General features: G+C 45.8%; 1 protein-coding gene across 4 annotated transcripts in view; it reads left to right on the top strand.

Moving 5' to 3' along the window:
- The window catches only part of SPTLC3 (serine palmitoyltransferase long chain base subunit 3), a 168677-nt gene that overhangs the window by 134163 nt on the left and 20849 nt on the right, over positions 1-13665 (top strand). For all 4 annotated transcript variants that reach the window (XM_053285430.1, XM_053285428.1, XM_053285429.1 and 1 more), the window contains exon 9: positions 6149-6275. In XM_053285430.1, coding sequence (XP_053141405.1) covers positions 6149-6275 — 127 coding nt within the window. The remainder of the gene's footprint in view (positions 1-6148; positions 6276-13665) is intronic.

Below are 13665 nucleotides of genomic sequence, written 5' to 3'. Positions count from 1 at the left end.
GAAGACTAAAGTGGCCTCAGATCATACCGTGCAAAGATCATCTGTGTCCACGCAGCCTAGCTCACCTGTGGTGATGGAATCGTTCAACATGACCCAAGATCGAACTTGGTTGAGTAGAGAACTTTTGGTGGCGACGGAGGAACCAGGATATGCTTCATCAGAGGAGGCGTATTCGCTGACCAGTTCAGCAGAAGATGCCTCATGGCTGCCTAGGAGACAGTCGCCCACTCGGGCCCAACAAGAGCATGTTCCCCTTAGGGATCGTGGTACCCGTTGGGGACCTTAAGAACGCTCCTCGACTTACAGATAGAACTAATCCTGTGACCGGCGCAACCAGTCTTATCAGGATCGATACTGGGTGACAGAGTATCGCTCCCCTGATACCAAATGGACTACCAGTCTCACTATTCTGATTATGCTCATTCCCGCTATGGGTCCTGCTACTCAGAGGACCCTGCATATGGGAGACACTTGGCAATGAGGTGTTGGCCAGAACCCTCCTCTCATTTGGAAGGGAGGTCTCATTCCCACTCACCGCAACGCTCCCTGAGGGACCATGCAGAGTGTCACGAACCACCCCCTTTGATTCTGGTTATACCTCAGGCCACCTCACCTTCCCAGGTGCCGCCTACAGGACTTTCCACTTTGGTACCGGACAATCAAGGTAGCAAGCCGAGCTCCCCTTCGGGTGCGACGCCCATAGCACAGGACTCTTTAGCTCCACTAGAACCAGAATATGAGAGCAATGATAGCTCACAGGACTCTGAGGTTGTTTCTCTGGGATCGTCCTCGCTCAACGTCCAGTCTGACTCAAAGCCAGTCTCCCAGTCAGAGGACCTCAAGCTGTATACAGCGTATGTGACGCGAATAGCTTCAGCCTTGGGAGTGAACCTGGGGAGCCAACAGAAAGGAGAGCTGGACCCGTTGTTCAGACTTATGGATTCCTAGGCCAAGGTTTGCTGCTTTGCCTCTGGATCTGTCATTGCTAAAAGTCATTCGGGGTCACTGAAAGAAACCGACGACACTTTCCCAACCTAACAGGCATCTAGAAAATTTCTATAGGGTGCAGTTGGACAATGAGACATCCTTTCTGAAGAACCACCCACCCTGAATTCAATCATCGTGGAGGCGTCCCTGCAAAGAACAAGGGGCCACAGCCAGTTGGCACTGAATGACAAAGAGGGCAGAAAGTTGGACTCGTTTGGGAGGCGACCTCACTCGGCCTCAGTCCTACATTTATGAGTGGCCAATGATCAGGCTTATAACGCCATATATAATCATTTTTTATGGGAGAAGGTGAGTCCCTTTCTGGATCTCCTCCCACATGACAAGAGGGATCCAGCCAAATTGTTTGCCCATGAGGCTATTCAAGTGGCCAAACAAGAACTTTATTCAGTCCGACATTTGGTAGAATGAACGGCTAAAGTGATGGCCACATCAGTGGCTCTCAGATGACAGGCTTGGTTGCGGTCATCGGAACTGCACTATGAGGCCCGGGCTAGGGTCAAAGACCTGCCCTTGAAGGCTCTAGGCTCTTCTCTGAACAGACTGATCATACACTCCAGAAGGTACAAAGGTTTAGGAGCACAGCACGCTCCATGTCATATGATTCACCAACTAGCAAGACACAGAGGACTGCTAAGCGGTTGCCTTATCAACCGCAGAAGGCCCTGTCCCAGCAACAGTCACCTTCAGAATGGTCCTTTTATGGCAACAAGTTCCAGTCAAGATACAAGTCGAGTGGCCAGCCCAGTAAACCGGCCTTTCAAAAACAGTGCCCAAACATTCCCCAGAAGAACCAATGACTTGGGGTGCTTCAGGACCCACCTGGCTCCATTCTTGGCGAGCTGGGACAAAGTGACTACAGACCAGTGGGTTCTCCCGGTTATATGCCTGAGCTATGCCTTAGAGTTTTGCAGGCCACGACCGGTGTCTGGGATTGTGGTGACTCCTTACACCCTGGAGTTGGATCAAGAGGTCGCTGCTCTCCTGGAAAAGGACGCGGTCGAGAAAGTCGACAACCCTGGGTTCTATTCCTGGTACTTTCTGGTGCCAAAACCAGACGGTGGTCAGTGCCCTATACTAGACCTCAGGGCTCTGAATAAACATTTGGTCTACAAAAGGTTCGTACAGACCATTATGATCTTTCTGGACAGAAACATGTGGATGGTCTCCCTGGACTTAAAAGATACGTGCTATCACATTTCAATATGCCCTCAGCATCGATAATTCTTATGGTTTCAGATCAGGGGGATCTCCTATCAATTCAAGGCCTTGCCGTTTGGCCTCACAACCATACCGAGGGTCTTTACAAAATGTCTGGCCCCGGTGATGGTGTTCCTGCAGGAGCAGAACTTGCAGGTGCTGCCGTATCTAGACAGTTGGCTCATCATGGCGAGCACCAGGCATGTGGTGCTGGATGCTCTCGAGATCGTGGTGGATACTCTGCAGGAGCTGGGTTTCCAAATCAACTTCAAAAAATCTCATCTGGAACCCACCCATCAAATTCAATTCATTGGGCTGATATTTGACACAACCTTGGAAAAAGTCTTCCTTCCAATGGGCCGTATAATTACTTTTGGAGACTCACTGCCATTTTTCTAGCCGGTGGCCTATAGACTATACATTCCATACAGCACCTGTTGGGCCACATGGCCTCGACTACATACGTTCTACCTCAAGCGCGTCTTCGACTGCGTGTCATTCAGAGATAGTTTTTGGACTTGTTCGATCCCCTTTGGGATCCGGGCCATCTAGAGCGCACACCCCCTCCTTGGGTATGGGCACCGGTGGAGTGGTGGACAGATTTTCGGCACTTGAGTGTCGGTACTCCCTTTCAAGCCCCTTGAACCCGCTGGGTGGTCATGACAGATGCATCAGAGCTCCTTTGGGGAGCACACCTGGAAGGGCTTCATCTGAGTGGACACTGGTCCCCCAAGGAGAGGACTTGACACATCAATTATCTGGAGCTGTTGGCCATTTTCAATGCTCAAAGGCTTCCTGCCTCTAATTGGGGATCATTCAGTGCTAATACAAATAGACAATACGACGGAAAAAGCCTGTGTCAGTCAACAGGGAGGCATGTCCTCAAGGAGCCTGCTGTTTCTGGCACTAGACCTATGGCATTGGTGCATGGCACATGCGGTGTCGCCTCAAGCAGTCCATATTCAGGGTGCATTGAATGTCCAGGCAGACAATCTAAGCAGAATGACAGTAGTCTCCTACGAGTGGGCATTGCATCAAAGTGATCTGAGGGACATATTTGTAAATTGGGGGGTCCCAACTCTGGACCTGTTTGCTTCCCGGGACAATACACAGTGTGCCCTCTACTGCTTCAAGGGAGGAGAAGGCAAAGGCTCTCTGGGCGATGCCTTCGTCCTGTCTTGGACAGGTCCTCTTCTCTATGTGTTTCCCCCGTTTCCCCTCATTCCAAGGGTCCTGCGCAAACTCAGAGTGGATCTGGCCAGGGCACTCCTGATAGCCCCGTGATGGCCTAGGAGGCCTTGGTTTCCGACCCTGATGCACTTGGCGAGGAACTGGCAATGCCTACCTGTTCAGCCGGATCTGCTGTCTCAGGAACAGGGACAGGTGCTCCACCCATTGTTCGGTACCTCCATCTGACTGTGTGGCAGGTCCTGCCGACTTCCCGTTGAGACTTAAGGAAGTTTTGGTTGCTGCTAGAAAGCAGTCCACACAGAAGTCATATGATCACAAGTGGACTCATTTCACTCCCTTCACTTCCTTGAATAGGTTTGATACCTTTAATCTATCTGTACAGGATATCTGTAATTATCTATTGTCCCTTAAGGAATCTGGTTTAAAGCTTTCATCCCTTAAGGTGTATTTGGCTGCCATTGAGGCACATTCTCCCTCTGACCGGACTTCGTGGTTTAAAGATCCAGTGGTAAAAAGTTTTCTAAAATGTTTTAGCACACATGTTCCCAGACGATCCGGTTAAGTCACCGGCTTGGGATGTGTCAGAAGTATTGGCTGGTCTACTATGGCCACCATTTCAGCCTTTGGCTTCAATAGATCCTCATCTCCTGACCTTGAAAGTCGCCTTTTTGGTGCCCATTACCTCCACCAGGAGGGTAAGTGAGTTGCGAGCCCTGAGGGCTGACCAGCCATACCTTCAGTTCCATAAGGACAAGGTCATGCTCAGGACGGACATCAAGTTCTTGCCCAAAGTGGTGTCCATGTTTCACCGTTGGTCACTTTGCCCGTGTTTTTTCCAAATCTTTCATCGGATGCGGAAAGGAGGTTACACCATCTAGATGTTTGAAGGGCATTGTCCTTCTGTGTTCAGAGGTCTGCTGAGTGGAGAAAATCTCCTTCCTTATGATGAGCCCCGTAAAGGTCTCCAAGTCTCGGCCCAATCCATGTCTAGGTGGATAGTTTCCACAATTGAACTTTGTTATCAATTGGCTCATAAGCAGTTGCCTGCAACTATAAAGGCACACTCTGTTCAGTCAATGGCGGCCTCTGTGGCCTTTGATCAGGTGGTCCCGTTGGACGCTATATGTCAGGCAGCTACTTGGGCTTCGCCCCATTCCTTTATCCGTCATTATGTGATTGATACCAGAGCACGGAATGATGCTGTATTTGTCAGGAGTGTCCTGCAATCCATTTTCAGTTAATGAACTTGTTTCTGCAATAAAAAATTCTGGCAAATTATATTTGCTTCTGTGCTTCCCTCCTCCTTAGGTGCTTGCTTGTTATGTGTCCATGTGTGTAGAAGACAGAGACCACGTCAAAGAACTACAGGTTACTCACCTATAACTTTGGTTCTTCTAGTGGTCATCTGTACTTCTACACACCCTCTCATCCTCCCAGCAGGGTTCACTGAAACTGGACTCTGTGACTGAGTAATGAGGAGTAGTGCAGCCGCATATAGAGGCTGGGGGAGGGGTTCCCGCCCAAAGCAGGAGAATTGAGCTTGTTAAATTCCGACGAGGTCTCTGCACAGGTGTATAGCGCATTTGTGTAGGAGTACAGATGACCACTAGAAGAACCAAAGTTACAGGTGAGTGACCTGTAGATTTGCAGTTCATGCATTGTTTATGATTGAATTAGCTACCCTATCTGTGAGCATGATTTTTGCCCGTGTAGAAAATCAGGGGGAAGCTCTTGTATTCTGATATATTTGTTTACATAACATAGCCTGAGGTACTGACTTCTTTGAAATGATCACACATTGCACTACAGGTAGTGGGAGAGAGACTTAGGGCTGTTTCATAAGTTCTTGCCTTGGAGGCAGGGCCAGGGGATTAGCAGTTCATTTTATTAAACATGATTCCTGTGCGATACCTAATTAGTAGTAAGCTCATTTGAAATGGAGTATTAATAAAATCTCTATATCTGTTATGGTATCTCTCTAGCTTTAACATTTAACTGTCCTATGTTTTAAAATACCATAACTGGATGCTGTGCATTATGCTGCTTATTGGGTGTATACATTTAATGTGTTTAGATTTATTCAGCACACACATATCCACACATCCTGAGGATTCAGGATGGATAGTCCCATTCTGAAGAAGAAAGATGGGGAAATAGAACCATGAAATCAGAGGGAAAGGGGGGAAATTATTGACCTTAACAAAATGACCTTAACAAATGGGATAGAAGATGTAAAATGTTGACCTTAACAAAATACCCATATAATGACAATTCCTATTACTACGTATGTGATGGATGGAAGGATCCCGTTCGAATGGTCCAGCAACGATAACATTCTTGACTGTGACTGTGTTCCTCCTTCCCTGCAAGACAAAATGGAAATATGGTTACCTTGCCCTTGCCCTCAGGCGATTACTGTAAGATTGTTGCTTGAGGAAGACTTCAAAAATTCTGATTTGCCAAAGCAGGATTTCATTGTGCAATGAGACAAACAGTTTATTAACTTAGTTTATGGAGCAAGATCAGTAACCTACTTTGAGCTGTTTTTTATTTCAACACGCGGTAATTTTGCAAAAATCTTCAACCTCTGCACTGCTAGTTCTTGATCAAATTGTGCTTGTTATCTATAGATTTATACCCCATTAGAAAGAAAGAAAGAAAGAAAGAAAGAAAGAAAGAAAGAAAGAAAGAAAGAAAGAAAGGGTGCTGTTTGAATATCTACACTGAAATTTTATATGTGTTTTCTGTTAAGGAATTAGTGGACTACTTACGGACTCATTCCCATAGCGCCACATATGCTACATCTATGTGTCCTCCTGTGGTGGAACAAATCATAAGAGCCATGAAATGTGTCATGGGATTAGATGGAACCACACAAGGTAAGATCTCTAATACTTCCTTTCTAGCTGGTTTGGGTCAGAAGGAGGTGGGGCGGGGAGGTGAAACAGATCATCAGACTTTTTCATGAGCCAATACAACTGATTTGTCCATAGCCTATATATGAGCAGAACAAAACACTTGCATTTTTGGAACCTCGTTTCTGGAACAAAGAGAGAAGAGAGAGAAAAATGACGCAGCACCACAAATCAGAAATGAAAGGTGGGGGGGAGACTCCCAAAGGTCCTGGTAGATGTCAATGAATTTATTTAATATAGCTTTTTACTGATGCATTTCATAGGTTGTGATCACAACCTAAGGTGATCAAAGTTTATTTACTTAAGAATTGCCTCTGAAAGAGAGCATTTCAGCTCAAAACATGGTAGGCAATACTGAACTTATTCATATGAAATGTTTCCATAAAAAGATATATTACATCCTTGGGGTGTCTTATCCTTAGTAAAAACAGGAGTAATATCCTACTCTATTACTATAGTAGTGGAAAAAATATTTTTAACGGTAGCATAGATTTATGATTCTGATCCAATTAAGTAGCCAGAAAGCTTAAAAGAATGTTTGAAAACTTCAGTGAAATTATAAGCATTCTTTTATGAGCCTCATCATAAATCTGTTTTTTTCCCAGATGAAGAAAGGCCAAGTAGGACACAAGCTAAGCATACAATGAAGTCATTTACACAACCAAAAACTGTGTTCTACCTGGGTTTGGGAGCCAAACCAGGGTAGAACACAGTTTTTGGTTGTGTGAATGACCTCGGTATCTAACCACTTTGTGGTGCCCTGTGGCTTGAATCAATGCTTTCCATGCCAGAAAACCCTCCTGGAAGTGAATGGCAAAGTTAAAATTGACCAAATCATACTGGTAATGCTTGAAGAGGAGAGCTGGTCATGGAGAGGAGAGCTGGTCTTGTGGTAGCAAGCATGACTTGTCCCCATAGCTAAGCAAGGTCTGCCCTGGTTGTATCTGAATGGGAGACTTGATGTGTTGGCACTGCAAGATATTCCCCTCAGGGGATGAAGCCGCTCTGAGAAGAGCAGAAGGTTTCAAGTCCCCTCCCTGGCTTCTCCAAGATAGGGCTGAGAGAGATTCCTGCCTGCAACCTTGGAGAAGCCGCTGCCAGTCTGTGAAGACAATACTGAGCTAGATAGACCAATGGTCTGACTCAGTATATGGCAGTTTCCTATGTTCCTGTGATACAAGTACATCAAGAAGGCTGTCCACACACAGCTCATATCAGGTTCTCAGTGGCAATCCCAACACCAATATAATGTGAAAGTAGTCTTAAGTCTCCAGGTCTGAAGGACAGGGTATAGGTGGTATCAGAGAAACCATGTTATAGAGACAACATAATACTTTAATGCAATTTTCTAGAGTGTGTATAATTACTAGTGCTTCTACAATGTGATGTGAGGGTTTGAGGGGCTAAATGTATGAGAATGAATAAGAACTTGTATGACACATTGCTGAATTTCTGATGTAAAAAGGAATTCTATGGAACACTTTTTATAAATATTCCTGCCAATGGAGGGCAATCTTATACTGTGCTTCTCATGATCATGTTCCTCTTTCTGGCCTTGAGAAATGCATTATACAAGGCTTTGTGTCCCCAGTGTACTTCCTCAGCATTGCCTTACCCTTTTTCGAGGTAATACATTCCATATTGATGATTCCTTAGAGACTCTGCTCAGTGATTGCATTCTGGAGGGCTGTTGCAACACAAGAAGCATAGCAGATATATATTGGCAGTTGCTGATCTGCAGTGTTGTGTGCATGCAGCGATACAGACTTTGAGGTTCTCTGTGTACAGTTGTCCACAGTCAGTAGAAGGTCTATAAATTCAAAACATAGGGACACAGGGTGCCGCCATATACCGAGTCGAACTATAGCTCCATCTTGCTCAGTTTTGTCTACACTAGTGGTTCCCAGCCAGGGTTCCTCCAGATGTTGCTGAACTACAACTCCCAGCATCCCCAGCCACAATAAATTGTAGAGGGGGATCAGGCCTTTCCTTAGGGTGGGGCGACCGGGGCCATTGCCCTGGACCCCACCGCTGAACAGTCCCTGTGAGGCAGCAGCAGTGGCAGGGCCTCATGGCACACCAGTGACTCCACAGAGCGCCTGCCGCCCTCTCGGCATGCAGCCCCACGCAGTGCTGCGACCGCCCGTCATTATATACTTGGCGGAGGGGGGGGCTCCAAGCAAGCGGCAAACAGCAGCCTGCCTCTCTGCTCGCTCACTCGCTCAGCCCAGGGGCAGCCTCGCGCAGAGCCCAGCACAGTAGCCGCAGTGGCAGTGAATCTGTACTGGGGGTGGGGAGGGGGCTCGAGCGAGCAGCGAGCATCCGGCTCTCCACTCGCTCACTCGGCAGCAGGCAGGCAGCCTCACGCTTCCGTGCTGCTCCCAGATGACGCTGGGTAGGGTCGCCGATCTGATGCCGTCGTCACTGGCTGCCCTGCTCTCTGCCTGGCTCCTCTCCTCTCTTAGCCTGCACACTGAGCCTTGAGGCACGCGATCATCCCGTGGCTCGCAGGCAGCCGGCAAGTACATTTATAGTCACGGGGCAGGCAGGCTAAGGAGGCGAGAATGAAGGGCGGAGTGGCTGGAGACGGAAGTGCTGTGCTGGGGGGGGGGGGCTTGGAGGGAGCTGGTAGAGTGTGGAGTGGCAGTGACTGGCCGGACTCTGGAGCTGCTGCGTACACAGGCATAGCAGCAGCCGGCACAGAGCAGTGGCTCTCCTCCTCTGCGGGCAGCAGGGAGCCTAGAGACCAGCGACTGAGACCAAGCCAGCCAGCCAGCCAGCCGGTAAATCATTGAGTCTCTGTTATTGTCCCTCCACTCTCCTCTCCTCTCCTGTGGGCTGACTGGGCTGGGGGACCTGGGGTCTTTGGGAATGCTGGAAATCATGCTGGAATCATGTTTCAGCGAGTGTGTCTGCTTAAGGAGACTTGTCTTTACATCCATGCCTGCAAATTCAGCTGCGTTGGCTCCTTTAGAGGTGGGGGCAGAAACATGTGGGCGGGTGGGAATTTGTTAAGTTGCATGTTGAAATGTTTTTCTGTTCATGCATATTTGCAAATATATACTTGTTTCTATATCTACCTTACATTCTTGTGAGTTCGGTTGCTGTTTGTGGCCTCAAGAACCTTCTTCCAGGCTTTTTAAAAAACATGCAAAGGGAGGGAACTAGCCAAGGCACAGTCTGTAGTTTTTTGTTTTTTCGTCTCTGGGTGCTCAACCTTCTCCCCTCTTGAAGATGGTTTTTAGCGTTCTCCCGAAACATTTGAAAAGCCCAAATGATATATTTTTCAGGCATGCTGGGGGAGTTCTATTCAAATATAATATCACATTGAGAAAAGAGCTGAATTTCAATGTTGCTCTGCACTGCAAATGTTAATCATTTTATTGAATAGTGGCCATACATGGCAAATGTGAATCTGAGGGGTGGGCAGGGCGGGGGTGGGAGTCAGTTTCTTTTGGGCATGATGTGGTTTTGGAGTTACTGATCTGATTACTGAGTGGTAGACATCTGTTGAGAAAAATAACAGTTACAATCTGATAGTTATATTTATTTGTGACTTTATTTTGCACAAATTATTCAAAATGTATAATAGATTATTTAATTATAACCATACACCTTCGAACTTTGAGTTAAGTGTGCCTAGATGCATTGTAAGCAATTCAATTATGTATTGGATATTATATTGTTGGAGTACAATGCAATGCTCACAGACTGTTTGTTTTCTTCCTTTGAAATGGAGGAGCAGTGGGCATTCTGTCAATTATTTGGATGGACAGTACTTTCCATCAGGCTGTAATTTTGGCTTCAAATTAGATTTTTCTGTTAGAATGCTTATAGATTATTCCAGATTATTGTGAACTCGTTAATTTCTGAAATAATTAATTCAGAATAAATCCTAAAAACAGTAGTCACTAAAGTAAAAGAGATTTGTTTTTAAAATCAGCGTCTTACTTAACTCTAACTTAATACTTAACTACAATCTAGTACAGTTAGTGTAAAAGAGTTCAGTCTAATTCCCTATAACTGATTCTAGTGAGAGGTAATTCATTTAAAACCAAGCACTTCTCAAATTAATTAATTAATTCTGCCTCCATGCAAAATTGTGGAGTGCCTTGTTCAAAATGATACCTACCCTTGCACTAAATGTACAGTCATGTTGGGAATCTAAGTGTCTTCCTTCAAAATAAGATTTTTATTGCAAGAGAATTCAGTTTTGGAATAAGTTATGTATATGTCTAAAAACTGGCATGTTTGTATGTGTGTGTTACATATGATGTATATTAGATTTAATATACAGAGATTTTAAAAATGTTAAGGGGGCCTGCACATGCTAGGCCCTGCACATGCTGATTCGCCCTGTGCCCCCCTAGGGACAGCCCTGCTGGGGATTCTGGGAGTTGTAGTTCAGCAACATCTGGAGGAACCCTAGTTGAGAACCATTGGTCTACACAGCTTGGCAGCGGCTTCTCCAAGGCTGTAGGCAGGAGTCTCTCTCAGCCCTCTCTTGGAGATGCCAGGGAAGGAATTTGGAACATTGTGCATGCAAGCAGGCAGGTGCTCTTCCCAGAGTGGCTCCATCCCTAAGGGGAATATCAACCAGGGTGGACCCTGCTTAGCAAAAGGGACAAGTCATGCTTACTACCACAAGCCCAGCTCTCCTGAGGTACATGCCTGAGGTACTCTCACTCCACAGAACATCAGAAGCATTTTTGATGAATTCTTAAATTTGCCCTACTGAATAGTTGCAGTTGGTGTAGCATAGTGCCCAAGGCCTAGTTCTCACTGACACAGGGAAAATCTAGTCTTTGTCATACCACTTCAGGCTACAGGTGAAGGCTTTCTCACAGAATAATCCTACAAACAGAAAACTGGTATGTCAAAGAGGAGTTTAGGCTTAAATATTCTAATCCAGCCCTTCCTGAGGCTGAATTGAGCCCCTTATAATGCTTCTCGAGACAGGGGAGGAGATCAGTTGTGTTTTCCAGAAGCCTTGAGCCTGGTGTTGCTATCACTTAGTGTCAGCAGTGTGTGCATGCGTGTGTTTTACCTGCCTTCCTCTCGTCTAGGCAATAAATGTTCTATCCTCCCAAGAGTCCTCTTAATCTCTCGCACAACAGTGTTTTGAGTTATGCCAGTGCATTCGTATAAAAAAAGGTTGCTATTGTAAATTTGATCTGCATGCCATCAAGAGGGGAAATAGTTTTTCTTGAATGTATTCAGGTTGTTGGAATTTAGGAAATGCCTAATGTCTTACAGATGTTGCATGATATGCAGTTGGCTCACTTTGGGCAGAGACAGACACATGGTTTGCAATAACTAGGACTGCAAGGCTTCTTGCTCTGGTTGATTTGTTCTTTAGGTGGCAGTGGCTTAAACACAGCACAAGTACATTCTCACACACACTTTCTCACACACACACACACACCCCACTCCTATTTCAATTAAAAATGCCAGAGCACATCATATTTGCTTGGATGTTGCTTCCTGCCATAATTTGTTTCGAAAGGCTTTTAACTAGGTAAGAGTAAGGATGCTTACAAAATCCTCCCTATTGGAATTTATCTCCAGAACTGGAAGCTCCAACTGGCTAATCTTGTTTCTGGAATGGCACCATTGCATTAGCAATCCACCATTCTTCAGTCTCTTGACTCTGTTCACACCTCTGCAGATGCATCATTTGCTGATGTGTTCAGTCCACACCTCTTCTTCCCCCTCCCACAAGCTGCTAATTTCAGTCCATAGGCATATTGGTTAAAGAACAGTGCATAAAAGCGATCCTGATACAAGCCTCGATCCCACCCACCACCACATCTATGGGGGAATAATACTGATCTGCCTGGCAGGGGTGCTGTAAAGATTTCAATAAGGAAATAGTGAGTTGCCCTGCACAGTTGAGTGCTATATTGCTGCTCCATTCCTATGTTGAATAGTATCCGACCGGCCTCAAAACATAGACACACAGTGCCACCTAGCACCTGAGTGAGGTGCTGCACTGTTCCTACCAGAGCGCATTTCCAAGTACTGTGTTAGTAATGGGGATCTTTCATAGGAACATAGGAAGCTGCTATATACTGAGTCAGACCATCAGTCCATCTAGCTCAGTATTATCTTCACAGACAGTCAGTAGCTTCTCCAAGGTTGCAGGCAGGAATTTCTCCCAGCCCTATCTTGGAGATGCCAGGAAGGAAACTTGGAACCTAGATGTTCTTCCCAGAGCGGCTCCATCCCCTGAGGGGAATATCTTTTAGTGCTCACACATGTAGTCTCCCATTCATATGCAACCAGGACAGACCCTACTTAGCTAAGGGGATAAGTCATGCTTGCTACCACAAGACCAGCTCTCTTAGCAGGATCTTCCACCCACCCTCAGTGGTGCTTCTTTTTAAAAATTATTCTTTTATTTTGGTCTTCTCCAGAAAAGCACAATGTAGGATGAGTTCTTGTTGCCCATCAAAGACTTGGAAGATGGTTTGAGGTAATTGTGTGGTGTATAAAAATATTGGGCATCTGAAAAGGCCTGGAATATTGATTTCAATCATACACTCTACAGATTCTTCAGAAAGCAAAGAACTAAGTATTGTGTCTCAAATTTGAATTAGTACACACACACACACACACACACACACACTAACACTTAAAATCTGATTTAGACAAAATGGTCCAGCCATCTCTGCCCCCATGTAATGCCCGCCAAGAGTTACCTTGATTTGGTGTTGAGAAGCCCCATCAAGCTGTGAGTCTGTAATTGTGCTCAGGCACTGTGGTTTTTCCAAAGTACCTATCACCATAAGATCTATTCTTGTGTGTTTAAAATAGCTCAGCAAAACATGTCTGTGTGTGGAGGGTTGGGAGGCAGGCAGTCAAGCAAGTGTGTGGTCTCTGACCACAAAACGCAACATCAGAAATGAAAGGAAAGTGGCAGTGCTTGGGAAAGAACGGTTTCCACCCTTTCAGTCACTTGAAGCAGTTGCTTTTTCCTTCCATATTCAATGCTTGCCTGCCTCAAACATACACAGTTCTTGCATATAATTTCCAGATTACCTGATCATCCTTTATATATATTTATATACATACAGAATGATTTAATACCCATTCATAATGGTTCTGTTGTTTGGAGGGTATGTTCCTGTTTTGGCATAGGTTTTAAACACACGCACATGTGTGTGTCAATATGTTGAACCTTTAGTCAGGATCCCCAGCTGCAATGCCATTCCAGGTTTCAGCTATGGGGGTGGGGTGGACATGAAAGAGAAATTGTACCTTGAAGGTGCAGGTCCCCTCTCAGGGGGGAACAGTGGACATTCTGCCTTGCAAGAGTGCCTGTTTGCCTCCACCTGTGCATAGCTTGGCTGTT

The sequence above is a fragment of the Hemicordylus capensis genome, chromosome 1, assembly GCF_027244095.1.
Source record: "Hemicordylus capensis ecotype Gifberg chromosome 1, rHemCap1.1.pri, whole genome shotgun sequence".
In the NCBI taxonomy this organism is placed as follows: domain Eukaryota; kingdom Metazoa; phylum Chordata; class Lepidosauria; order Squamata; family Cordylidae; genus Hemicordylus; species Hemicordylus capensis.
Note: the sequence above shows the minus strand (reverse complement) of the source record. Positions and strands in the feature narration are given on the sequence as shown.